This window comes from Squalius cephalus (genome assembly GCF_949319135.1).
Source record: "Squalius cephalus genome assembly, chromosome: 25".
Classification (NCBI taxonomy): Eukaryota; Metazoa; Chordata; class Actinopteri; order Cypriniformes; family Leuciscidae; genus Squalius; species Squalius cephalus.
Window position 1 is genome coordinate 12,282,599 of NC_137146.1, and position 27,670 is coordinate 12,310,268.

The 27,670-nt window shown below is 37.5% G+C and overlaps 1 protein-coding gene across 1 annotated transcript in view; it reads left to right on the top strand.

The window, feature by feature from the left end:
- The window catches only part of vipr1b (vasoactive intestinal peptide receptor 1b), a 68,962-nt gene extending 41,747 nt beyond the window's left edge, over positions 1–27,215 (top strand). Inside the window, exons 4-13 of the mRNA XM_079862899.1 lie at positions 1,048–1,148; positions 2,998–3,095; positions 8,617–8,752; positions 16,911–17,064; positions 17,201–17,261; positions 17,376–17,448; positions 18,752–18,843; positions 19,906–20,035; positions 21,115–21,156; positions 25,063–27,215. Coding sequence (XP_079719025.1) covers positions 1,048–1,148; positions 2,998–3,095; positions 8,617–8,752; positions 16,911–17,064; positions 17,201–17,261; positions 17,376–17,448; positions 18,752–18,843; positions 19,906–20,035; positions 21,115–21,156; positions 25,063–25,257 — 1,082 coding nt within the window. The 3' untranslated portion in view covers positions 25,258–27,215. The remainder of the gene's footprint in view (positions 1–1,047; positions 1,149–2,997; positions 3,096–8,616; positions 8,753–16,910; positions 17,065–17,200; positions 17,262–17,375; positions 17,449–18,751; positions 18,844–19,905; positions 20,036–21,114; positions 21,157–25,062) is intronic.
- Positions 27,216–27,670: the final 455 nt, after the last annotated feature.

Here is a 27,670-nt window from a genome sequence, read left to right on the forward strand (position 1 = left end):
ACTCTTTACTTTTTGAACCATTCTTTTGACTTCACCATATTTCTAACATACAGTCAAACGTAACACTCAACAAACCTAGCCAGTTCAGATATTTCATGTGTTCAATGAAGCTCTTGATTAATTGCATCAGGTATGCTTGAGACAACACCTGCTTTGCAGATTTGTGCTGTTGTGAGGGATTCTATTTAGGGGGTTGAATAATTTTGAGACTCCAGAAGTCATTAAAGTTTTCAGTTGAATTTGGGAAAACCAATTGAAACAATTGTTGTGCTGAGCTATTTCAATTACTTTTGCTTGATTTTTTTTCATTGCAAACAGCTGAAAGTCTGTAAATTTGGCAAATAAACCTGATTTGAAATTGGGGTTGAATACTTTTGATTACAACTGTACATGGGGAGTAATGAGGGAACTGAACAGAATGATTAACTAATGAGTTACCAAGGAAACAAACTACGAACTCAGGCAGGCTTAAACAGAACATACACGTTACATTTCATTTATAAATTTCCCTTAAGTAACTTCAATGTAATTTGCAAATTTTGTTCATAACTTATAATGTAGCTAACTATCGTTAAAAACAGTATTTTGACTGTAGTTTAACTACTTAAAAAAGTGATTACAAAGTAGCTTTCCCAACGCTGCATAAATCTTATGACCTAAAAAATGTTGTTTTTCTTTCCCAAGCATCTCAATAATTCATTGTTCAAATTTGTATACAGCATAGATCAAAACAATACGCTCACTGAATCACAGTGCTCAGTTGGGTCTCATTGCGTATTGATCTGATACAGAGTTTTGCATTCAGTGGGCCACTGTGCAGTGAGAAGTGCCAAGAAACACCTCAGCGATAGGGGTGACGTGGCCCCGCATTTCTCTGCTTTATTCCAGAAAGCCATTTAACTTTGTGTGGACTCACTCCAGGGCGCCAGCTCTCAGGGCTCACTTTGTTTCAGTTAAAATCAAAAGAGTAATAAACAGATGCAACTTCTAAATAGAGAAGCCAGCATGTGTATCTTGAGGTTAATGACTTTTACATTTCTCACACAGGTAACCTCTCAAAGACTTGCACTGCTGATGGCTGGACTGAAATGGACCCGATGGAAATCGCAGTGTATTGTGGCTATAATCTGAATGGCAGTGTTGACGATGTGAGTACAAGTTGTTTCTCTGTTCGACGAGTAATTGTTTGTCACAGGGATGTAAGATCATTTTAACATTTACAGTACAGGGGCTTGTCAGTGATTTTTATTGCCGTCCAAGTTTTTTTCTCCAACCATCTCCGTAAAAATTCCTGGCCGAATTACCTTCTGTTTTTCTGAATTTAAATGCCATCCAAACTCTGAATCCACATTTCTGAGTTTACAAGAAAGGATCAATTCAAAAGTCATTGTCTAAATCCTTTTTGACCTCTGCAAAGCGGGGTAACCGTTGCGCTTCACATTTTAAATATGGACACTTTTATTTCTGAAATACTGGAAAATGTTTACAAGAATTATATTACTACACCACTACAGTGAATGGGAGCTGTTAAGAAGACAAAGAAATAAGAGAACAAAATCATGTGATCTTTTGAGACTATTTCTAACTATCTCTAAACTAAGTACAGTATATCTGCTAATTTCCACATTTTTAAAATGACATCCATCAGTTTGAGAGATAAAATGCTAGACAGAAAACTATTTAAACCATAGCACGTTCCTATTTTTAAGCAGGATATTTAATAATAAGATATTATTTTTCTGTTGTTAAATTAAATATGAATTTATTAATTGTCCAAGCAATGGCGATTACATGACTGACCACTTAAGCAGCACGTAGTATCACAGAACTTTCTCCCCCACTGTGAATAAATCGACATCTTTACATGCAAAGGTACATGCATAGGTACATGCAAATGTATTTTTAGAAGTTCCAATGAGAAACAATTATCATCCAAATAGGGCTAAATTAGTTTACTATCACTTAAGGTAAATGGGAGACTTTAGAGAGAAGCATACGTACATGCAAAATATCTTAGAGCATTTATGTCAAACTAGTGTTTTCAACTCCACTGGCATTATACAACACTGAAATGCTCAGACTCTTGACGTTTTGGACTTTTAGCCCACACAAAACGATCATTCTCATGTCAAATTGAGTGTCCCTCACCCACAAAACCCAAGCTTTAACGTTCACCTTTTTTCAGTCAACCTCTTAGCCTCCTTTTCCAGCCTGCCTTTTATTGCCTAGTGCAAACTAAGTCCAAACATAATAGTTCCTTTAGCGATGCAGTGTCAACCCTTGGAGGCATTTGTAAACATACAAATAAGCCATCGCTGAAGTTATTATATAACATGAAAAGCATTGATGTTTTGAGCAGAGTATAGTTAAGTGAAGAGCAAATGACCTTTGCCCTTTGATGAAAGCTTTCCCAGCATGTTTTCGCATCAACAGGATGGGTAATCAGCACGTTCGGTCTTCATATGTGGGCATGGGACTTAAAAGGAATTTTGTGTTCTTGTTGATGAGCGTCTGATGCTCCTTGTTGCTATGTTCAGGTTTTTATATTCAACTTTGATCAAAAGCAATAGAGGGGGTTATTTAAAATATGCAGGTGTATTAGAGAGACAGCACCAGGGGCGGTTTCTTCATTAGGGTGATTGGGCGACACACCACCAAAGTGTGAAAGGGACTTTTTCAATCACATTCGCATTCAACCACAGAGTTACGCTAGCCGTCACAGTTGTTCTGCCTCTGGATACAGTCCAAACAGCGTTTTGTGAAAAAAACATAAATAGAGTACTTTGCTGAATAGAACGTTTTAAATAGAATGTTTTTGTAACATTATAAAAGTCTTTACTTGGATCAATTTAATGCATACTTGCTAAATATAAATATTAATTTCCTTTAAAAAAAAATTTTGACCGGTAGTGTAATTTGAAAATTCGAGCAGACATGGCTGTTTAAAGTGAGTACAGTGCTGTTTAGTGAACACACATTCTTTCTTTTCTTTTGCAGGATAGTTTCTTCAGGTCAATAAAGATTGGCTACACCATTGGACACAGTGTTTCTCTCATTTCTCTCACTACTGCCATTGTAATACTTTGTATATTCAGGTAAGAATTTCTACATTTGTCGAAACTATGCTAACATGTAGGTCTAGGGGTGGGTTATGTTTAGCCGATTATGTTCGTCTGCCAAAACGATGTGGTTACACTTTATTTTAAGTTGTCCTTGTTACAGTGAAATTATACTTTTAAGTACTAAGTAATATCAATGAACTACATGTACTTACTATAGGGTTAGGAATAGGGTTTTGGTTTAGGGTTAGTACCAAATGTAAGTAGTATCATGTATCAATTTTGATTAAGCTAACAGGCTTTAAACACAGAAAACAGTGTTTCATGCATGGTTAAAGCCAACCCTGAATGCACCATGAGGTGTCATGGAGCGAGTGACTGAATCACTGAAGCTGTCGAGGATTAAACAGCGAGCAACATGCTTCCGTTGTGAGACTACAGTGATTGATCTGGCTCACTAGAGACAGAACGCCCTGCTAATGACAGAGATAAGAGCTTTCTTACATGTATTTTCCAAAACACATTTCATCTAGGCCAAAGAAGACTCTTCACCATCAGAGAATCATTTCAGTGCAGCGTTCATAAATAAACCCAGCAGTGATACTTTGAACCACAAAACTCAAATTAATTTAAAACCATTTAAGCGGCACCAAGTTAGCGTTCAAATCACTTTACATCACATTATTTGTGTATGAATTAAACATTACATTTGTAGTGGATTAGAATAATAATGATGCTGTTTGGATGATGGATGATTCATTTTTGACATGGCAAATTACTGTGACATGCTCATTACAGTGACTGCTATGGATGTATCTTGTTCATAATAAGGTGACCAGATTTCTGAAATGGAAACCAGGGACATTTCCTAGTTCAGTTGTCAAAATACTATCACTGAATTATCAGTTCTATGAATTAACTCCCCGGAGCGCACATATTCTAAACGCATTTTTTTTTCACTCAAAGTCCTTTGCATAAAAATCAGTCTACAGGCTTTCTACAGACAAGTCGTGGAATGTCTCATTTTTTATGTTTTGTTAGAAGCTGTTCACACACTGGGAATAAAAAAACGATTAATACATGAAAATTAATATACTGTATATAGCCGCTTTAAAATATTCACTACTGTTAGGCAACCAACAGGCTATGTTGGTAAGGCTTATTTACACTGTATATGCAGGGTGTTTAGAACTTGCTATAAAATGGGGACATTTTTGGGGACAGGACTCATAAAACCAGGACTCCGTCTAGTCCGCGTCTGATAAACCTAGTAAGAAGCTGACCTATAAAAATGCACAAGTCCTGCTGTAAACAGTCATAAACGGATATTTTCAGCAACTCACAGCACAGTTATTACAGCGGCAATCCTCCTTGGAGCATCCTGGGGTTAAGTGCTTTGCTCAAGGGCACAAATATGATTCGTTCTTCTTCTGATTACCAACCCGATGTTTAACCACCACAACCCACCCTTAATGCTGTCATTCCCATCAGTAATAAGGTTCATGTGTATCACAAGCATGGCAGAGCAGTAAAGCTGCTCATGTTCAGCTCTGGAGCAAAGTAATCAGTCCTAATCCCATCTCTTAACACTATCTGCACTCGAGCTGCAGGCTTTAGCAGTCTTAACTGAGACTATATCAGTCTGGTGTGGGATTTCAGGGACTGACAGGGGCTGAAGACCTGATCACACCTCAGGTTATTATTGCCGGTTTGAACACTTGCTCCCACTCCATTGAGTGACTCAGGTCACAAGTTGTCATTGGTTGGTGGAAACACAGTCTGTGGTCTAATTAAATTGTTCCTTTACCAAGAAACACTTGGTAAAAAAAAGTTTTGTAGGGTCTAAACCTGTCAGTTGTATAATGCAAGGTTATCCTGCAGATGGCCACACACTAGAGACACAACATAGACCCATGTGTCTGTAAAATCGTGCTGATAGTGTCAGATCACAGCATGTGAAATGAGCAAACCAGAGACATCATGCCTGCGTGTGAGTGCTAGGTTAAAGGAAACACACTGATTTGACCTTTAACTCAAATGAATGTAAAGTTATAGTCAGTTAGGGAGAACTGCAATGTTATGCAATGAAATACTGCATAAAAACCAACGCTTCATCACTGGTTCACATGCGTTTTTGAATCTTTATTTTAATGTTATTGTCCATACACTGTAAAAAAATATTTTTTTATTTTACTAAACTAAACATAAGTTATCCAATTGATTAGTCCAATGTATTTGGACTAAACTTTTGGGCAAAACTCAAAAAAAGCCCATGAAATAAAGAGATTTTTACAATGTAGGAAAAATATCCAAACCTGGGACTGGATACTGTAGTGACCACAAAAGCGAGATTCATTGATTTCGACCTGCTGCAATGTATAATATGTTTGGCCCATCTCAGCAGGCTTTTGCCACAGGAACAAAACAATTGGATTTCATGGAGTAATCAATAGTAACTTTTCCACACATTATTTAGAATTCATCTTACTGGACACATAATTGTAACAAATTGAAGTAAGACATCACCAATGACAAATTAAAATCCAATAGCACAAGTCACAAACCAGACAAAAGACAAATTCAAGGAATTTCAATATAAAAAGACTCTTCAATGATGAAGTTGGTTGACAAAAGAAAGACTGGTAACACTTTACGATAAGGTTTCATAAACTACTGTTTTACTGTTTAACTCATTCACTGACTACATATTAGTTAACATGAACTAACAATACTTCTACTACATTTAATCTTAATCTATTTATCAATCTTGGTTAATCTCAGGATTTATTTATTAATACTAGTTAAAAGGTTATATCTGTTAAGGTTGAAGTTAATGCTCTGAACTAACATGAACTTTAACATTTGCATTAACTAACATTAAAGATGCATTCTGTAACTTTTTTGGGTTAAAAATGATCCAAAATAGATTTTTGAGCAAGTACATAACCAGCCAATGTTCAAAACTATCTGCTTGCCTTAGCTTGATTAAAAATGGTAAGCTTGTAATAATGTTTTTAATTCCAGTGGTACTGGTGGATTTCCGTGGGACATTCAAGCATGTCTTTGCGTCATTACGTCACATCTGTACACATAAAGAAGGATTCTCGGCTAGTAGGCTATATTGCGTGTGAGGATGTTGGAGGTGGAGATTTATAGCCTTTTCTCACAGCACTTGATATAAACTTATCAATTTGATGGCGGATCCAGAAAGGTTCAAATGACAATCACCAGTGACAACTGGAGATTCACCCGTTGTAAAATGAAAAACACTTCGGACTTTGGGCTGGCTACAGAAAAAAAGAGACTGCTGATGTTGTTAACATTAACAATTTGAGAACAAAATATAATTTGCACGGTTTGACGTGATATGATAAGCGATCGTTGGATTTAATCAGCGAGGTTTACTTCAATGCGTTTTTTTCCCTTAGTTGGTCAGAACAAAAGTGGATGTTATATTTTCCGGTGAAAATTCTTATGTTGGTCATACTTCCAAAAAGTAGAATCTGTGATTACCGCACTCTGCCGTGCCGAGGCACAACCTACATAAAGTTGATAACTCCGCAAATCACTGCAATTGCAGATTTCGAACAGAGATGACGACAAAGAGAAAAAAACTACAGACTGCAGCTTTAAGAAATGCAGTAAATACATATTGTGCATGGTTAGTTCATGTTAACAAATGAGACCTTAAAGTGTTACCGAAAGACTTGAGCCAATAAGCTTAATATTAATAAGCTATTGAAAAACATGTTTACTCTAAGACTACTTGTGGTGAGATAATGACATTCAATAATTATGTGACAATAGTTTATGGAAATTTTTAAAGGGGTGGTATAATGCCCTTTTCACGTAAAATAAGTCTTTGATGTTTCAAAAGTGTATATGTGAATTTTTAGCTCAAAATACCCCATAGATATTTTTATATAGCATGTTAAAATTGTCACTTTTTGAGGGTGAGCCAAAACGCACCGTTTTGTGTCTGTTCCTTTAAATGCAAATGAGCTGCTGCTCCCGGCACAGAGGGCGGAGCTACAACAGCTTGTGTCCTTTTACCTCACACAAACATGCACTGAAAATTTCAAAAACGTTTAGCCTTTTATGTTCAAACCAAAGTCAGACAAAGATGGAGAGACTCAAGAAGAAGTGGCAACATGTACTGTAGAATGCAACAGGACATTTCTGAATGGTTAGTTGATGAATTTATGTATCTTATTGTTTAGCATATTCTGTCATGATAATCTATAAATCGCGTTCCTGGGGGAGGGGTTTATGTAAATTCTAGAGTTGGTGATGTCACTAACCCGGGAGGAATGTTGTGTAGTCCCTGGGATAATATTTGCATGTAGAGACAAAAATCTTGAATCTGCATTGTGTTGTGTATTTAACTTTGTGAGAAGTACATTACTCTTGAAAGTTTGAGGTCAGTTCGATTTTTTTCTTTTAACAGAAATTACTACTTCAGCAAGTATGCTTTAAATTGATCAAAAGTGACAAAAGTCGTTACAAAACTTACTGTTTTAAATATATTTTGTTCTGTTGAACTTTCTATTCATCAAAGAATCCTGAAGAAAATGCGTTGTTTATTAAGCAGCACAAATGTTTTCAACATTGGCAATAAGAAGAAATGTTTCTTGAGCACCAAATCAGCATATAATGATTTCTGAAGGATCATGTGACTGAAGACTGGAAATTTTAATAATATCCCACAATATTATCGTTTTTTTATCAAATACATATTATTTCTTTCATACTCATGAGTGACAATGGGATTTAGATTATTCTGATAGGAAACCCAGCAAATTATTTTGCAAATTGATCAAGTAATGCAAAAATTGAATTCTACCAACATCAAATGTATTGTTATAAGCTAACAGTATTTACAGCATGACAGCTTTGTAGATGTGTCAGTATTTGAGAGTACGAGTGTAACATACTATAAAATATTAATCTTTTCTTTGCACCAGAGGCAGAAAAAACCCAGTGTTTAAACAAAGTGTCAGCTATTTTACAAGTGTGAGGTGTGGACAATATAAACAAACAACAACAAAAAAATGTTCAGGGTGTTCTGGGATATTAGATTGCATGTCTATGCAGGTCTTAATGTACTCTTAAAAGAATAGCTCCCCCATAAAATCATTTCTCACTCTTGTATTCCTCCAAACCCATATGACTTACTTTATTCCATATTGTAGATGCATTGTGGTTAGTATTTTGACTGCGCGCCATAGCTTGATAATATTAAATGAGCATGTTGGACATTAAATGAGCAGCTATAACCTTGAATTTTAAATCAGATTTTGTGAATTCCCATGTTTACGGTAAGTAGAAATGTGTGTGAAATGGACAACACAATGCAACAAATTACCTGTTTAACAAACCCCTTTCAAGGACCAGAAAGCTCAATTAGGATTTAATTTGTAGTGTAATTAGCTGTCATTTTTTTCCGATATTAGTTCCAAGGACGGGATGTAATTAGGGGGCGGGGGACTTCTCAATCAGGCTTAACATATTTTAGATTCAATAAGTGTGGCTGATTGCATTCCTTGTATTCCCTCAGGAAACTCCACTGCACGCGTAACTACATCCACATGCATCTGTTCGTGTCCTTCATTTTGAAAGCCGTTGCTGTCTTCGTCAAAGATGCGGTGCTGTATGATGTTGTTCAAGAGTCTGACAACTGCTCCACTGGCTCTGTAAGTTCATTATTGCACAGTCTGTATATTTATTTTCTCATGGATCCCTCAGCAGTCTGTAATAGTTTCTATTAGCAAACTGTGTGAGATCCACACGCAGCAAACCAAGTATTCATCTAGCATTGTTAGTAATCAGAGTAAATATAGTCTATCCCAGCTGATCTAGAGCTGTAATCGGGCCTTAAAAGTTCGGCCCGAAAAGGCCCGAGCCCGACAGAGTTTGGCCCGAGCCCGACAAGTACATTTTGATTGACAGCTTTTTAAAAGCCCGAACCCGTTTACAGCCCGACTGTCCAAAAGGCTGTCTATCAGCAGTGATAAGAGTGTCGGAGAATAGCGCGGACACGCGCTTCACACCGCGAGCTGGCACACGCACCACTCGGCGGAAAAGGGAGAGAAAGAAAAAAAGAGACTGCGCCGCACGCACACGTGAGCACCTTTGTCTTTCGTAAAAAAGGAGTAATTTATACATTTTTTAACATCATTTATTCATGACTAACGGATGCTAGACGCCACTTGGAAGTTGGAACAAAGAAATAAAATAAGTCCTCCAGAGACCAGCCTCCGTTTCACCTCCTCAAGATCCATTTTCACGCTAATCTAAACACATCACCTGACCGCTCATTTACCACGCAACCCGAAGCGCGAGCCCGAGCCCGGCCCGAGCCCGTGTAAAATAATAGAAATTAAGACCGAACCCGACCAAACCCATCGGGTCCCGTCGGGTCCCGTCGGGTTCGGGCAAAGATCTTCAGCTCTAAGCTGATCACGTTTACATTTTTTTATACTCTTGGGTCTCGTGGTGTGTTAACAGAAGTGTCTTGGGCCTCTCGACTGTTATGTCTGCTACTAAACATCCGTGGGCATAACTTCACACTCGCTGCTGAATTTATTGCTGTTGGTGACCTCTGTTTGAACCAGCTTGCCAAAATGCTTGTTCTAGTCATTCTGGATGGCGTATACTCCCACTGTTATTGTTGTAGCCCCTCAAGCCAATTCAATTTCACAGATTTTCCTTTCAAAACTGCAAAATAACAAGATGTGATGTGAAGTTTGGCTTATTTTTTACACTGACACCATAGGGTATTTCTTGTGTGCTAGTTTTATACTGTGCTGACACGCCTATGTTAACTGGTTTGCTAGTGTCCCACTAAGCTTCTTGTCTAGTTTAACCAGTAACATTTCCAGAAGCTCCACCAGGACCAAAGCTAGTTGACTAACCTCACCAGCTAGGTTTAGCTTAAACCAACAACCAACAGAAATTTGTGAAAACAGATAAAAGAGGGGCAGTGACAAAATGAAATAATAATAAATAAAATAAAAAAACATGTAAAAGAACAGTAACAAAATTAAAATCAGATCATCCTAGTAAAAATAGTAAACAGCAGGTAAAAGAGTGACAGTGACTAAATTAACATTAGACCATGCAAGTAAAACAGCAAAAGTAGTAAAAAATCTGGTAAAAGAGGAACAGTGTCAAAATTAAATAGACCAGTCAAGTAAAAATTAGACCATGCAAGAAAAACAGCAAAAGTAGTAAAAAAGCAGATACAAGAGTGTCAAAATTAAAATTAGACCATGCCAGTAAAATAGTAAAAAGCATGTAAAAGAGTGTAAAAAAAAAAAAAAAAAAAAAACTTGTAAAATAGTAAAAAGCAGGTAAAAGAGTGACAGTGACTAAATTAACATTAGACCATGCAAGTAAAACAGCAAAAGTAGTAAAAATAGTAAAAAGCAGGTAAAAGAGTGTCCGTGACCAAATTAAAATTGGACCATGCAAGGAAAACAGCAAAAGTAGTAAAAAATCAGGTAAAAGAGGAACAGTGTCAAAATTAAATAGACCAATCAAGTAAAAATAGTAAAAAGCAGGTAAAAGAGTGACAGTGACTAAATTAACATTAGACCATGCAAGTAAAACAGCAAAAGTAGTAAAAATAGTAAAAAGCAGGCAAAAGAGTGTCCGTGACCAAATTAAAATTGAACCATGCAAGGAAAACAGCAAAAGTAGTAAAAAATCAGGTAAAAGAGGAACAGTGTCAAAATTAAATAGACCAGTCAAGTAAAAAGCAGGTAAAAGAGTGTACGTTACTAAATAAAAATAAAAAAACTAAATAAAAACCTAGTAAAAATAGTAAAAAGCAGGTAAAAGAGTGACAGTGTCAAAATTAAAATTAGACCATGGCAGTAAAAATAGTAAAAAGCATGTAAAAGAGTGTCAGTGCCCAAATTAAAAATAGACCGTAAGTAAAACAGCAAAATTAGTAAAAATAGTAAAAAGCAGGTAAAAGAGTGTCCGTGACCAAATTAAAATTGGACCATGCAAGGAAAACAGCAAAAGTACAAAAAAAAGTAAAACAGCAAAACTGGTCAAATAAATGTTGCCTATTTCCACCTAGACCTGCACCAGACCAGCCTTAACCAATCTGGAGCAATTCATGCTGGTTTTAGCTGTTTAGTTGAATAATCTAAAAAAATGAGTTGAATCAGTTTTACAATATTTAGCATTGACGTGGCAATCAGTATCGCCTGACTGCTAGTAATAGCGAAGGACGTTTTCTGAGATCACTCAGCTGTTGAGTTGACTATCGATTGAACTTGACAAAGGAGCATAAACCTCTCAATGAAAATGTGGCTCCTTATCACAGTGTGTGGAGTGAGTTTGCTTCTAAAGTGATGTGTCCTGCACTGGACACGTGTCCAGTTTTCAGATCTGGTGTCTTTCAACGTCTGCAGTTTGAGCAGAAATTTACAATAGATCAAGGCCGTTTGTGAAATCTTCAGAAGTTTAATGCTCTTTCAAACTGAGGATTTGACTCCTCAGATTTTTAAGGCAAGTGGATTTTAAATGCAAATTCCAAAAATATTATTTGCATCTTTAAAAATACTTTTTTGTAAGTTTAGAAAAAAGGTCTGAAATGGTCTGAAACACTGTGGCAGAAAGGATGCACATGTTTAAATGTGGACAGCCCAAATCGAGTCGCTCTTTTCACAGGTCGCTCCAGGCTTATATGACTTTTTTCTGTGGAACAAAATGTCAAATGCAAATGTCTATGATAACTATTTCTACCTCAGAATTTACATAAAAAAAGTCACAAAACGTCTACCATATTATTAATTTAGGACCAAAAAAAGCCATCTCTTGATATAAACTGGAAAAGCCACAGTTTACATATGTATGTACGTAAATTCATAGTGATCACTGGCTTTCATCTCTCTCTTTTAAAGCCTTTCTGCACACAAAATAACTAATCTACTGTGGAATCAGTGAATATTCACAGCTAGGTTATGTGTCAAGCTGGTTTATTAACGTTATTCTCACCTTTAAATAACAGTAGGCCCATGGGGAATGGCAGAATGACTGATTGCCAGAAAACAGTGTTATGAAAAGTATTAGTCGCAGTGGTTTTATGCATGATACATAATAAATGCATTATAAAAGGCAGTTGAGAGGTTCAGCTCAGCAGACGGTGTTTGTTAGCTATTTGTGTGGTTGAGCCTGCGGCGAAAGCTTTCTATCTATTTCAGGGAGCGCGTGCCCTGAGCAAGAGGTTGCGGCTCTCATAGTAATTTGGGATGATATGTGTGCATTAGAACTATGAGCTGGATCCATTCATCCTGCGCTGCCTCATTTTGCAAGCCCAAAAGGAGAAAGCATCATTCAGAGCCTTCTGCTGTCTAAACTGTCGATTGCTTCATCCACCCAATTTTTTTCTTCTGCCTGTAAGGCATGCACTCTCATTTTGAGAGTGTTGCAGAGAGGAACAGAGTTTAAAATGTGTGAATCTTTCTATGATCTCAGATCACAGAGCTCAAAGACTTATTTTTAGAAAGACTGAGAGTTTTATTGTTATGTATAAAACTACATATTTTCAAAATCAAGGTGGGTGTCTGAACCAAACCTGTTAATCTTTTGGACCTGTTTTATTTTTGGTTTCCAAAAATAAATAATTAAAATATATACTGGAGAATATTTAGTTTGTAGGAAGTTCACTTTTTAACTAACTAACAAACACGCTGCCCAGAACACCTTGGATAGAAAACACCAATACAAATAAAATTATTTTTCTTGAACACACTACTGTTAAGGTTTGAGGTTGGTAAGATTGAAAGAAGTCTACATTTATTTGATCAAAAATACAGTAAAACAGTAATATTGTGAAATATTATTACCATTTCAAATGTAATTTATTCCTGTGATGTCAAAGCTGAATTTTCCACATCATTACCTCAGTATTCAGTGTCACATGATCTTTCAGAAATCATTCTAATATGTTAATTTGGTGCTTAAGAAACATTTCTTATTCTTATTAGCAATGTTGAAAACAGTTTTGTTGCTTAATATTTTTGTGGAAACGGTGATACTTTTTTCAGGATTCTTTGATCAATAAAGATGAAAAGAACAGCATTTATTTGAAATAGATATCTTTTGTAACATTATAAATGACTTTACTGTCACTTTTGATAAATTTAATGCATCCTTGCTGAATGTTGTCTTTAAAAATATACATCTTACCCCAAACTTTTGAACAATAGTGTATGTACATTGCAAGGAAAGAAAAATTAATGAAATGAAATTTCTTACTTTGAAATTCTTTCCTTCACTCATCCTTTTCGACTCCAATTTGAAACTCACCCAAACTAACCATCTTGCACATCCTTAGTTTATTGTAGTTTCATTGATATGAACACCACAGTTCATTAACTGTGTTCAAACTGTTGTGTAGCACCACATCTAGATGTCAGGGTTCTGTCACTTCAGTTTATTTAGTTTTGGTTTGGTGACAGAGCTCTGACACTCCTATTGTCTTGTCATTGTGAGTGTGCAAATTTGAGTTCATACGCTCTTTTGTCCCGCTGATATGTTGTATGTGCGGAGCATGGTGTTCAGATCCCAGCACTTCTGTCTAGTTCGGTTTTGGTTCAGTGTTTGGGTTTGGACATTCATGCTCCATGTTTAGTCTCTTCTTGTAAGGTTTATTCACCCCTCTTGCGCTCTTGTCTTGTGTGTTTTTGTAGAATGCCTGGTTTATATTTCAATTGGCCTGGGGTTCTTGTGTTGTCGTGTTCTGTATAGCATGCGGCTTGTGTTTTTCATCGGCTTTCATGCTGTCATGTTTTGTGCAGGCAGTGAGTGCTCTCATTGGCTGCATATTCGTGTCATGTTTTGTTTGAGCACATGGCTTGTGATTGTTTTCACTGTTTTCACTGGCTCTTGTTTTTGTCATATTTTGTGTGAGTACCTGGCTTGCCATGTTTGTTTCTGTGTACCATGTGTTCTCCTGTCTTCTCTTACCCTTTCCCGCATAAGTTTAAAACATTTAGAACTTTCCCCCTTAATGTTTCCATGGCGACGCGTCACGCTTGTCACGTGATACTCTGCAGCCACAATAACACGGTATGATAGATGTATCGCTTTTATATTATTTTTCCTTTTTTATTCAAAATATTCACAAACTTGCTTACCATTTCAACAACTATCTGATATTCCGATTCTCAAATACGTGTAAGTGAGTGTGTTTTGTCATTTAAAAACCTTTACAAATAATCTTGATCTTGATCTATAACGTGAGATGGGCGCCGCCATGTTTGTTTGAGAGTCCTGTCAGTTGGATAACAGCATGAAAATTCATCAGTTTCTCCCAAAATACATGTAAGAAAGTGGCCGGTGAACTGGGAAAAGAATAGAGTAAACTTTGTAGTACTTACACCACGTGTATCTGATATGAATAACACACGTCGGCAAATTATATTTGAATAGATTGTTATTGCTGCTTCCATAGACATCAGTGTGTATTTTAAAAACTCCAAATGTATTGATTTACTAGTGATTATGTGTATTTAAATGCTTGAAACATAAATTAAACATTATGTGTTACACTGCAAACAGTTGTGATATATGACAAGTGCTGAGCGCGTCCGTCTCTGGCTCAGCGCCAGCCAACGCGCGAAAGCACAGTTTGAATCTGGCAGTTTCGTCACTGTTCATTCTAAATCCCATATGTGGGACCGTACTCTCAGGGGCACAGAAATAAGAATCCCATATATGGGACCGTACCGCTCAAAAGGTTAACCCCTGCCCTTGTTACCTGATTATTGGTTTATTTGCCCCACCTGCTCTCCCTCATTACCCTCCTCATTTCCTCTCCTATTTATTCTCCTTGGCTGCATCCGAAATCGCATTCTTCCCTTCTATGTAGTAGGTGAAAAACAGTTCCCAGATGACCTACTACTTCCAGCGAGATTCTGAAGTGTGCATACGATGGCAGTGAAGCGACACTGATAGGTCATTTGATAATGACAACATGGCGAATGTAGTACGTCCAGATTACATTCATACTATATAGAACATACTTTTTTAGCGTTCGTGAAGTAATTACGTATTCAAAATAAGTACCTACTCGAGAGAGCATGTGATTTCGGATACAGCCATTTGCAGTCCTGAGCCAGTTCGTTGTCAATAATCAAAGCATTCATGTGGTGTCCTGCTCCCTGCCTTTATCCTTCTGCTCTGCCCTGCTGGTTTTGTTGATAATGAGGACTCGGAAGTTAGGAGGCCTTATTAATTAATTCTGATCTTGAGCTTGAGGACATGACATTTTCAGCATGATGCTGTATCTTTGCTTTTTTCTTTTTGCCTTCAACCACTTACACTCTCCTGTCTGATTTCATTCCATTGTGTTTGTCTCACAGTTATTTGTTTATAGTCTTCCTGCAGTCTGCCTGCCATGTCTCGCTGTCCTCATGCAACAAACTCCTCTCTACCTCCCACCGGTTCTGCCCAAACAGAACCACTGCTTTCATGAAAGCCTATTAGCAGCACTTCAATTTCTCTGGAAGTGAGAGGAACCCAAAAAAGGGGAGCACTATCTAGGAAATACATGACATAAATAATTACCTACATCGATTAGGGTTTGTGAGAAATTACAAATGTATATATTTTTTCCCCTGTGCAAATTTTGACTAACTTATCAAAAACTTCCTTTACTTTGAACTTCTTAAATGTGCATAAAATATTTAAACGTATATTAATATACTTAAATATGCCAATTGTTGTAAATAATTTGCTTTTTATTTTGACATGCATTCATGCTTCAAATCAGATAAACAGATGTAATCTCATTTTGTATCTATATTTATAGGAGGAAAATAATCAAAGTGGATGTTTAAATTAGATTAGTTACGAGAGTAACTTGTTCTTGTTTTGGGGGGGTCGTTATCTTTATGAGAAAAAAAATACAATTGCAAAAGAACATTTGAAATAAAATAAAAAAATCCTTTCATTTGAATATCAGCCAGTTGCATGTCTCCATTCCTCTTTATAATACAAACTGGGTTTCTACACTTAATTAAATTTTTTTTCTACTCTGAATTGAACTTTCACTGTCAATGCTTTTCTTTGTAAATAAATATAAATGTAAATTGTTCTTGTTACATTCTTTTTAAATTTTTCCATTATGCTTACAATTGCATTGGCCTTGTCGAGCTCAATAAGTTTCCAAAACTCTGTTTTGTGCAAAATTAAGTGCATCCATTTCTTAGTATTATAATACTGCTATTGGAATATTGATAAATACAGTAGTGTGGTGTAATAATATTTGCTAATTAAGGCTATCAGACATTTATACACTTACATGCTTCAACCATGAAATGTTTAACTCTGTAAACAGTCAGAAATTGTCCATTAAAATGTCCTTTTTACATACTGTATTGCAAATAATAAACCAACAATCAGATGTTGTTTCCATTCCACAAAAGGTTTTTTTTAGTGAAGAAAGGTTAAAAAGAAAGGTTAGATTTTTAAAATATTCTTCACACACACACACACACACACATTCTGTGGCAACGCTGTGAAAACCCCATTTTGGATCCTTTTTTTTAAGAGCATATCTGCTTTGTTTCAATTTATTTTAATTTGCCAGTAAAGTTTATCACTCAGTGGTAGTACTTTATGTATGATTTGGAAGCTATTGAATGAAGAGTGGATTTCTTTATAACGAGATATCTGAAATGATCATTGTGACATATGCATATTCAGTAGTTGCACTGCAGCACGGACGCTTTACAATTTGTTGTAAAAGATGGTCTAAAAGATGAGCACTCAAGGGTGTGAATGACTTCTTCAAAGCCATTTTCATTTTTTTTTTGGTCTGATTTTCAGGTTGGCTGCAAAGCTGTGATTGTCTTTTTCCAGTATTGCATTATGGCAAGCTTCTTCTGGCTCCTAGTGGAAGGTCTGTATCTTCATGCTCTGTTGGCCGTCTCCTTCTTCTCAGAGAGGAAGTACTTCTGGTGGTACATTCTGATTGGTTGGGGTAGGTGTCATAGTATTTATGTGCATTTTTATTAACCTTTTTACTCACCCTTTTGTTAACCTTTGACATACTGATCATGTCAGAAAGCCATTTAAAGCGACTGAATGAATTTACACTCTATTTTATCTCGCTGCAGGAGGCCCAGCGATTTTCATCACGGCTTGGAGCTTTGCCAAGGCTTACTTCAAAGATGAGGGGTAAGATAAACACATCAGTCAAAGGCTTAAATGATTTTATTTAAAAATCAAGATAAAATAATGCAAGCAAAAATGTACATGACATTTGTATGCCATTTTTTTTTTTTTTTCCAGATGCTGGGATATAATCGAAACTTCCGACCCATTCTGGTGGATTATCAAAACCCCGATATTAGCTTCAATTCTGGTGAGATGCCCTTTCTATAAATATATTATATATTATATAAAAATTCATTAGTATTTTATATTTTTGTAATTTTTATATATTTGAAATATTAGCTATTTCTAGTTTGCTTTCTCTTTTGCATATTTGTACTTTTTAATCACTTTTATTTTTCATTTTCATTCTATTTACTATTATGTATTTTAGAGTGTTCTTTTTACTTTATTTTTAATCTTTAATGCTTTTACATTTTTTATATTTTCATTCTATTTGTAGTTTTAATGCTTTCTCTTTTCTATCATTTTATTTTTAATGCTTTTTTATATTTTTATATTTTCTATATATTTTCAGTCTTTCATATGTTATATAGTACTGTCTCTTTTTATATTATTTTTAATTATTTTAAAAAAAATTTTTTGGTGTATATTTTGTACGTTTTTTCTTTCTCCTAAAAGAAAAGGCACCTTTCCATGATCTTTATTAGGGCCCTACAAATCCATGGTTCAACCTGGCTCCACATAATTAATATAATTTCCTGTGTAATAATTATTGAAAGCTCTCAGATAACAAAAAATATTAGATACGCATACATCTGTGAGCAAGCTTCTAATAATTATTGTGAAAACTTCATAGCAGTCAATCTCTCATGGGTTTTACTTTGTGTTTTGGCTTTTTTACAGTTTTTTCCCCCCTTGCTTGTTTATAACCTTACAATATAATGATTTGCCTTAGTGCTGAGTGTTAAGATTTAAGTAACACACAAAACCTGTTGACCAATGTGCCAGGCAATGTTTCCCTCCAGGGATTTACATTATACATGAAATATCAATAAGGTGCTGAAAGGTGTGAAAAACGCTCTTAAAAGCCCCTCTTGGCTTTTCTTTTAAGAGATTTAAAGGAAAGAGAGAAGCGCTTGAGAGAGAGAGAGATCTGTCAATCAAATCGAATGTTTATGGCGATTTATTTATAGTGTTTGGGATTTGCTATTTTAGGCTGGAAAACAGGCACTTCTTGTCTTCCTCCACTCAGACATGCCTATTGCACAGTTATTGCGTGTTTTTGCTAGTCAGAAAGTAAAAATTCTTAATACAGGCCATCTTGTCTACTTAGAGTTAATGTCTCGCTGCCATCTTAAGAAGGTAGTTTTGTTCTGTACCTTTGCTAATGCACTTTGTTCCCTGCTTTCTTTGAGACAGTAATAATAAACACTGTGCTTCGGGACCATTTATGACCCCTCAGTGGTTTCAGCAATCTTTGCTGAATCATGACATGAAGCAAAAATAACGACACTCACTATTTTGTTGTTTTGTTTTTCCACCAACAACAGATGAACTTTATCCTGTTCATTTGTATCATCCGGATACTGCGGCAGAAGATCAACTGTCCTGACATTGGGAGAAATGAATCAAACCAATATTCGTAAGTATTTCGGACTCCATTCAAACAGGTTTTTGCTTTAAAATAAAAGTCATTCTGTTCTTTGTTCTCTTTTATCTCCTCACCCTGCTGAGAAGACCAGCTTGAAATTTAAAGGGGATAAAAAGGGATAGTTCACATCAAAATGAAAATTCTGTCGTCATTTACTCACCCTCACATCATTCCAAACCAATTTGACTTACTTTCTTCTGTGAGACTGTGAGACATCTTGAAAAAATGTGAATAAGATTCAAGAACTGCAGCAAAGGTGAAGATAGCGACTTAAATTTAAAGACTTAAAGTCTTTTCCTCACAGGTAGTATAACTTTGGAATATAACAAATGAGTCATATGACTACTTTCACTTTATGTTTATGGTGTTTTTGCATCCCTTTTGAAGCTTGAAAATGAATAAATGATGACCGAATATTCATTTTTGGGTTAACTATCCCTTTAAATGCTGGCCAAGATTGGTTAAAGTGGATAAGTGCTGGTCTAGCTTTTAGACCAGCCTGAGGCTGACCAGCAAGACCATCAGAAAACAAAAGCCGATTGGCCACAAGAGTCTTGTTGGTTAAGATAGTTATGAAGTCTGATGGGGACATCAGCATCTAAAGCACACTTCTGCTGTAGATCAGCTATTCTGGTCTTTTCAGACGGGTGAGGATGGGAGGTACATGAGAAGCATTTTAGTTTATGTAATTTTTACATGGGCATAAAATATGGGGATATTTTAGCTGGTCTCTCCAGCAGCGAGTGAGAACCGACTGCACTGCAATCTCATCATCTAAAATGTCAGTGGCTCTCTCTGCCATTGTTCGGATGATTTAATGTCCTTTGTCCTTGAGTAACTCAGCACTGTGCAGTTCGCAGAAAACAAGATGCAGTTCTTAAGCACCTGCAATTTTCTACCCAGCATCACTAATGTTGTTATTCCAGTAATATGCTTTTCGATATAACCTGGTAATAATATCATTCTCAGACCCGTGCTGAGTGCAGGTTATGAATGACAACAAAGTATCGCATAATGCTTTTTGTTTTGTTTCTCCCCCTTTCTTTTCTATAGGAGGCTGGCAAAATCCACACTTTTGTTGATTCCACTCTTTGGGATAAACTTCATCATATTCGCTTTCATTCCAGAGAACATAAAAACTGAACTAAGGCTTGTGTTTGACCTCATTCTTGGGTCATTTCAGGTACGTCTGAGGATTTAATCACTCAAACTATCTTTGAAAAAAAGAAAAAGAAAAAAAAAAGCAGAGCCCAAATATCAATATATAGTCCCAAGTGGCAGGAAATGCTCTCAGGCTAATGGTTTGGACTGTTGTTCAAATAGCAGAATAGTTTAATGATGTCTGGTAGAACTGCTCAGGGGTCCTCAAACAGTCTCCGAAGAGCATCTCTGTCTCACACACTTTAGCTATTGGCTGTTGTTTTTTTAATGGCATAATTGGGTGTTTGGCTTTTGTACCCTGTGGATGTTTAGAAAATAAACTCTCCTAAAAACACTTTTCACACTCTCATTAATTTATTCATTTTAATTTAAGATCATGGACATTTCCTCCACATCTCAAATGATGTATTGCGTTTAATGGCATTCTGTTTTGGAAATTATGGTGGTGAAAAATATTCATTTTTATACACTAAATATTAAAATTATTTATGCTTATTTTACTTTTTGATAAGATAATCATAGATTTAAACAAATAAAAAAAATTTATAAAAAAAATATGTATATAAAAATATATATATATATATATATATATACACTGCAGTGCAGTCGGTATATATATATATATATATATATATATATATATATATATAAATTCTCACGTATAATAAAATCTATGTTCAAAAACATTTGGCAAACTAAACTAAACTAAAAAAAATGATAAAGGCATGGTAAAAAGTTTCCAAGACAGTTTTAAATGTGACCTTCATATACAAAAAAAGCTGTTAGTTTTAATAAAAATAAGCTCTGGGGACAAAAGAAGTGCCCCAATTTTAAGTTTCTTAGGCAGAGCCACCAGAATGACTGGCATGAATTCAAGAAGGATCTGCCCCCCTTAATATATAAATATGCTTTTGTCTGCTTCAGGACTCACCAACCTATATTTTTAGGCCACAGTCATTTACAGTCTGGTGGGAAATGGGATTCTCTAGACATGTAGCACATTGTCATTCCTGTGTGTAATGCTTTGAATGAATGGCCTTGCAATGCTTACACTGTACCTACAGTGACGTACTAGTAAGTTGTTTTCATTTGTTTTAACAGGGTTTTGTGGTTGCTGTACTCTACTGTTTTCTGAATGGAGAGGTAAGACAGATGGATGGATATATGGATGGATGGAAATGTTTAGGTGCATTAATTAACAACTGATAAGAAGCCACTTCCTACAGTATATTAAAGTTTTATTTAATTTCTCTAAAGCTAAAAGCTCAAACCCTGGAAGCCTGTAATTGGCTTGTATTATGTTTGCTCACACAGGCTGTAAATAGCTCTAGATGTACCAGCAGAGGTGGCCTATTACTTTGATTTATGCATTGATGTTCATAGCGTCTTGGGGCTTCTAGCTTGTACAGATTAATAAAAAGGTCACAGGTGCAGGCTCTAGCGCCAGGTAAGTTGAATTTGGGGAAACCACGTTTGTTTCATTTGTTCATTGCAAACAGCTGAAAGTCTATACATTTCGATTACAACTGTATGTGACTGCTACATTTCTAGAAAACCTATCAGGGTACTTTTCGCCACACTTTTCAGGTGAAATAAACATTAGAGGCAGTAAAACATCAACTCATTTTTTTCCCTTTTCACACAAATTATTATTATGATTACAGGGCAGTATCAGTTAGGTTGGAGTAGGGTTTAGTGTAGGTGGTATGAATTTTCAAACATGACAGAGCATCAAACTTTTAGAGCCATTCACCGGACATTTCATTTCCGAAATGCTGTGCTTAAAGCTACAATATGTAATTTTTCTCCTGTCCGATTAGGGGAAAATCGGGTCCATCGGAGACATCCAATAGATTTCTTAGGCGCGCCAAAAGAACACCACAGACACAGTGTAATCACCATGGGAAAATCTCAGAGTAAAACTGGGAGTTAAAAATATGATACACCGGTGTTCCCCTTCGTCAGTCACTACTACGTAAGTCAAGACTGACGAATGGGGATCGCTTGCGAGCCTATCTACTTCGAGTGAAACTAAACGAGCCAATGTACATTGGCATGCGATGCTTCGTATCTTTGTCTTTCGCTTCGGAGCCAGATGGTGTACTGTATGCTGTTCCTGTCTCCTGCAAAGATCTACTTCTTCGAGTCTCTGCTGAGAAGAATCTCTGATTCCTGGTGTTGGTGTGACGGCGCGTACAGCGAGGGTCGTGATCTCTCCGCGTCTTTCTTCAAAGAGCATAAACAGCTGTTTTCACAGCTTTGTTGGTTCGGTGGGTGTGAAGTTGAGAGTGAGTGCTCACACTAGGTTGCATTCCTGGTGTGTAGCCGCAGCTATCTCGCTGTGCGTTTCAGCACCTCAGAGCACTTCTGAAAGAGCTAACACGGTCTGTCTGCGTCTTTTTCAAGATGTCATTCAGATCGTGTGTTTCTGGATGCGGCCAATGTTTGACTCCGGCTGACGAGCATGATCGCTGTATCACGTGCTTGGGCTATAGGCACGCTGAAATGGCGCTCATGGATGACTCATGTTCCCATTGCGAGAACATGACCATAGTGATGTTACGGTCGAGACTCCGTTACCTCGAAAGAGGTGGAGCCCCTTTGCTTATTCCCCGATCTAGCGCTTCTTCTGCCCAGCAGAAGAGGCCTACTTCGGATAATAGCCTTGGTGACCTGAGGATCACAGTGAGAGGTAACCCGTCGAGCCAGTCTCCTCGGGCCCCTCACTCCTCTATAACGCTACCCGCGGAGCCTCCAAGAGTACTGAACGCACTGCAGAGACCTCCCTTTGAACCACTGCAGTCAGCTGAGTTAAAGATCCTGTCACTAAAGACAGTGCTCCTGACTGCTCTGGCTTCCATCAAGAGGGTAGGGGACCTGCAAGCATTTTTGGTCAACGAATCGTGCCTAGAATTCGGGCCGGCCAACTCTCACGTTGTCCTGAAACCCCGGCCTGGATACGTGCCCAAGGTTCCTACCACTCCCTTCAAGGACCAGGTAATGAACCTGCAAGCGCTGCCTTCGGAGGAGGCAGACCTAGCCCTAGCTTTTCTCTGTCCCGTCCACTCTTTGCAGTTATATACGTGGACAGAACGCAAAGCTTCAGGACCTCAGATCAGCTCTTCGTCTGTTACAGAGGTCAGCAGAAGGGAAAGGCTGTGTCCAAGCAGAGGATGGCCCACTTGCCCGTTCGGATTGCGAGCACACTCAACTAGAAGTGTTGCTTCCTCCTGGTCGCTGGCTCAAGGTGACTCGCTGACAGATATATGTAGAGCTGCGGGCCGGTCGACACCTAACACGTTCGCTAGATTCTATAGCCTCCGTGTAGAGCTGGTATCTTCCCGTACACTCCCCCCCCAGTGGCCAGTAGCGCGAAGGACCCGTTCTTAGTGTCGGCTTGCAACGCCACTCCTGCCCCCATGGGCTGGATACGTGCGTCTATTTGCTCCAGTAGTGTGCCCCAGAAATGGCTAACCCTGTGAGTTCCTCTGTCACCCCTGCGGCAGTCAGATGTTGCGGAGCATCTGATGCCAGGCCTACACTCGTATGCATTGTGGAACCTGTGATAGGCTGGGTGTCCATATGTACCGGTCCCTGCGGCGACCCCTTATGTGTATTCCTCCACGATCAGCTCCTCTGCGGACGAGCCCGTGTCTTTCCCTCGACAGAGCCCGCTCTGTTGTCTCTGCTGGTGTTATTTTCCCCCTATAATTAGGCTGGAACCACCCCTGAGACTGCCATATGTTGTACTACCCTGCTTGGCTAGTCCATATGTGTAACCGTCATAGTGCCTCCCTCCGGGGTAGGATGTGGCTTCTGCAGCGTTCCCTTCCCCAAGGGCACGCTTTCTCAGCGTTATCCAATAAGTCACACTGAGTGGGTCTTGCGGATCAGCAGTGACTGACCTTCTCTGCTTAGAGCTCCTACTTTATGCCCAACACGCTGGAAGGGCCAGCAGCCGTGGCGTTTTGGTAGATATCTCCATTTGTCAGTCTTGACTTATGTAGTAGTGACTGACATAGAGGAACGTCTCGGTTACATATGGTAACCCTCGTTCCCCGAGGAGGGAATGGAGACGTAAATCCCCTCACCACAGTTGCTGAACTTTCGTTGTATGGCCGAGTCACAGGTCCGCCTCCTCAGCGGAAAAACAAGGATGCGACACACAGCAGCTGGTGCAATTATCGCAGATAATGTAGATAGGCTCGCAAGCGATCCCCATTCGTCAGTCTTGACTTACATCTCCGATCCCTCCTCGGGGAGTGAGGGTTACCATACGTAACCGAGACATTTTACCAGATGAGAAGTTTACTATGTATCATCTTTTTACTCTTTTAATTAATTTTATAACTGTATCATATATCTCTTTTAATTTTTTTTATAACTGTTTTAATTTTCCTTGCTTTTATTTTGTGATTATTTGAATTCCTTTCTGTAAAGCACTTTGAATTGCCACAGTGTATGAAATGTGCTATATAAATAAACTTGCCTTGCTTTGCCTATATGAGACTAGCAGTAAGCTAGATCAACATTAGAATAACATACTGATCATATTCTAACATTTCATCATGTTGAGCTATAAAACATTGATTTGTTTTATGTACATTTGCTCACCTGTCTAATAAAGTACATGCAAGAGCGTCCCTGTCAAGTCGTGACTCATGAAGCTTTGTCAAGTCCAAGTTAGTCGCGGACGTGGAGCTCTTGGCATCTCGAAAACACCACGCTGATATTGATCCTCGTTTAAGTTCTCCTTTTTTCCCAAAGTTTGCTTGCACTACGCAGTTGTTCACGTCTGTCTCCATGGTTACTATGGCAGTACAAGCGGAATTCGCTTACAACGCCTCTTGTGTCAGCTGAAAAACAACAACAACGTATTTCAGTTTTTGCAGGAATGTTGCCAGAGTCACATACTTCCAGTGAGCCTATGTTGCAAAAAACAGCATTTTCAACTCAATTTACTATGTGGCTTTTTAATGTAAAACTGTAGAGCATGACTGCAACTTATCCATCACCAATTGATTGGATTGGATCTTGTCTGCCTCTCAGGTCCAAGGTGAGATCAAGAGGAAATGGAGACGATGGCACCTTGAAAGATTCCTGGGTCCCGACACCAAATACCAGCACCCATCCATGGGCAGCAACGGCAACAACTTCAGCACGCAGATCTCCATGCTGACCCGCTGCAGCCCTAAGACTCGCCGTGCCTCTGCGTGTCAGGACGAAACCTCCATCACAGTCTAACCTAGCATCTACAATGATGTGGTATCGTCACACCAGAATGAGACTTGTGAGAGGCCATGACGATGTTCTACTGAAATAGTTCTGAATTTCAGACTTAGTTCCTACATATAATTCTTTGGAGGTATGAGCTACTAAACCTTACATTTTTGCTGAATATAGCGCAATTTGATGCCATAGAAGTCATAACAAGATTCTTGTGAGAACAACTCAATATCGGATCACCTTCTGCAACACATAAATCCTGTAAATAAAGCCGCGGTGATCTTCTGGAGAGCAGAGATATTGTAGTTCTAGACCTTTTCCGTCATTTTGTGCCGACTCGGCTCTGCAGGGACACAGATGCAACAGCATCATCAAGAATGAATGATGATACGCTGTAGGAAAACGAGGTTAGGGATTCTCTACCCGGGCTGCTCTTATATATTTTTGCTTGTGAGGAAAGTTAAAAAATGAAAAAAAGAAACAAAAAGGCAACCAAAAGTGGATTGTTGAATATCCAATATATGGAGATACACTGTAGAGACCAAATGTCATGTTTCTTCGAAACATGTTGTTCATTTTTTTTTAACAATGTTTTCAGATCTGTGTGCGTGTAGGTACGTTTGGAAGCCCTTCTCTGCACTATCATTCCAGATCAGTCATCCCAGCAGTGTCAACATTCAGTGTGCATGCTTATTTTACTGTCAATGTGCCATGTGACATGACGACTTTATGATCTAATGTCAAATCCTTTTGTGCAAAGAACAAACTATCCATTGTGACATCAATGTTCCCACAAGAACGGCCCTGTTGGAGCTTGATAAAACTGTCACAGACTTTGACATTGCTTATTATTAATCTTAAGAAATAATACACATCGACCAATTCATGCTAACAATGGAAGTGGTATTTAAGTGTTTGCACTATTGCTATTGATGTGGCATCTGTAAACTTACCATCTCCATTGTACTGTGGCACAAAATAGATTTTCAGGTCCTTTGGTTTCAGTAGCAACTTGCAATGCTTGTTCAACTAGAAGAATGTTGGTGTTTGTGAAAAAGCTAAAGGGAAATGAAAAAAGCAGGACGTCCTGTCACACCAATGCTCTTGTCTCACAGTTTTACTCATTGGGATGGACTTGCAGCCAGATCAAGGCCCGTGAAGTCTCGGAAAAGCGACTCAAACTGGGTCAGTGCCACATCAAGGTAGTTCAGTGTGGATTGGTTTTCACATGTTTTTGTTTCCAGTGGAGTGTAAAATAATTATGTACAGTCACATCTGATAATATATAAAGGGAATGTACAGTAAATTAATTTTAATGCTACAGATGGGATGTCTCGCAAAGGTTATAGTAAAATATATATGTTTAAGCCTCACTGCCCAGCATTGTCTGATTACTTTTTTATTTTTTTTTATTTTAAGTGTGTGATTAGCCAGATTACCTCTCATCTTTCACAATAAAGAATGTATATTCTTATAAAAATATGTTCAAGTTGAATAAAATGTCATTTTTCAATGTATAAAAGAACAAATATCACTAAGTTAGCTGATTTTGTGAATTTTGTGAAGTGCATATAGGAAAAGGTGCCTATTTTATTCAGTTGCGCTGTACAGGCTGTGTCTGGTTTTGGAATGATACACTGTTTGTTGTATTAAATTGGTGAAGCTTAATATGTCAGCGCAAAGCAGAATAACTGGATGTTGTGTATATTAACTGTGTATATGTGCTGTGAAAGTGAGTAATATCTGTCCATACCGCATGCTACACAGGCAACATAAGGTACATTTCAAAAGATAAATTTACAAGCAGCATGACCCAAATTCTTTACAGTCATGTGTAACACATAATGAATATTTTTGTATCCACATTTAAACAAGCTTGATGTTATATGTATTTTTTTTAACATTTGGGACCATTTTCCATTGTTGTCTGTTCACAATCAACAATTTTAAATAAACAAACTGTACATTTACATTGCAATTTTGTGACAGCATACATTTCTATTATATTTAAACGGCATTAAAACAAAATTGACCCTATTTACTTTACACACACATTATTAATCTTGTGGTTAACAAATAATCTGTGGAAGATAATCCACAGAAAAAAAAAATAGCTTTTTAAATTTTTTGGTGTTAACATTCAATGCTCACCAGAAGGCAAAAGCAGAACGGTTCTTCAATGTGTCTGGGGTTTGACAGACACTAAGGCTCAGAGGGGACGCTGTGTATTTTAGTAGAGTGAAATTTACACAGCAAATAAATAATTTACCTGAATCTCTCTCGGGGAAAAAAGGACTGTGACACAGGGCATAATCTTAGTTTTCTTAAAAGCAGATGGAAAATGGAAAAGATTTGAGATGGCATGTAACCCAACCAACAATCGTAATCGTAACATTTTTTTTCAAATTAGTTTCATTAAGTATGTAATTTC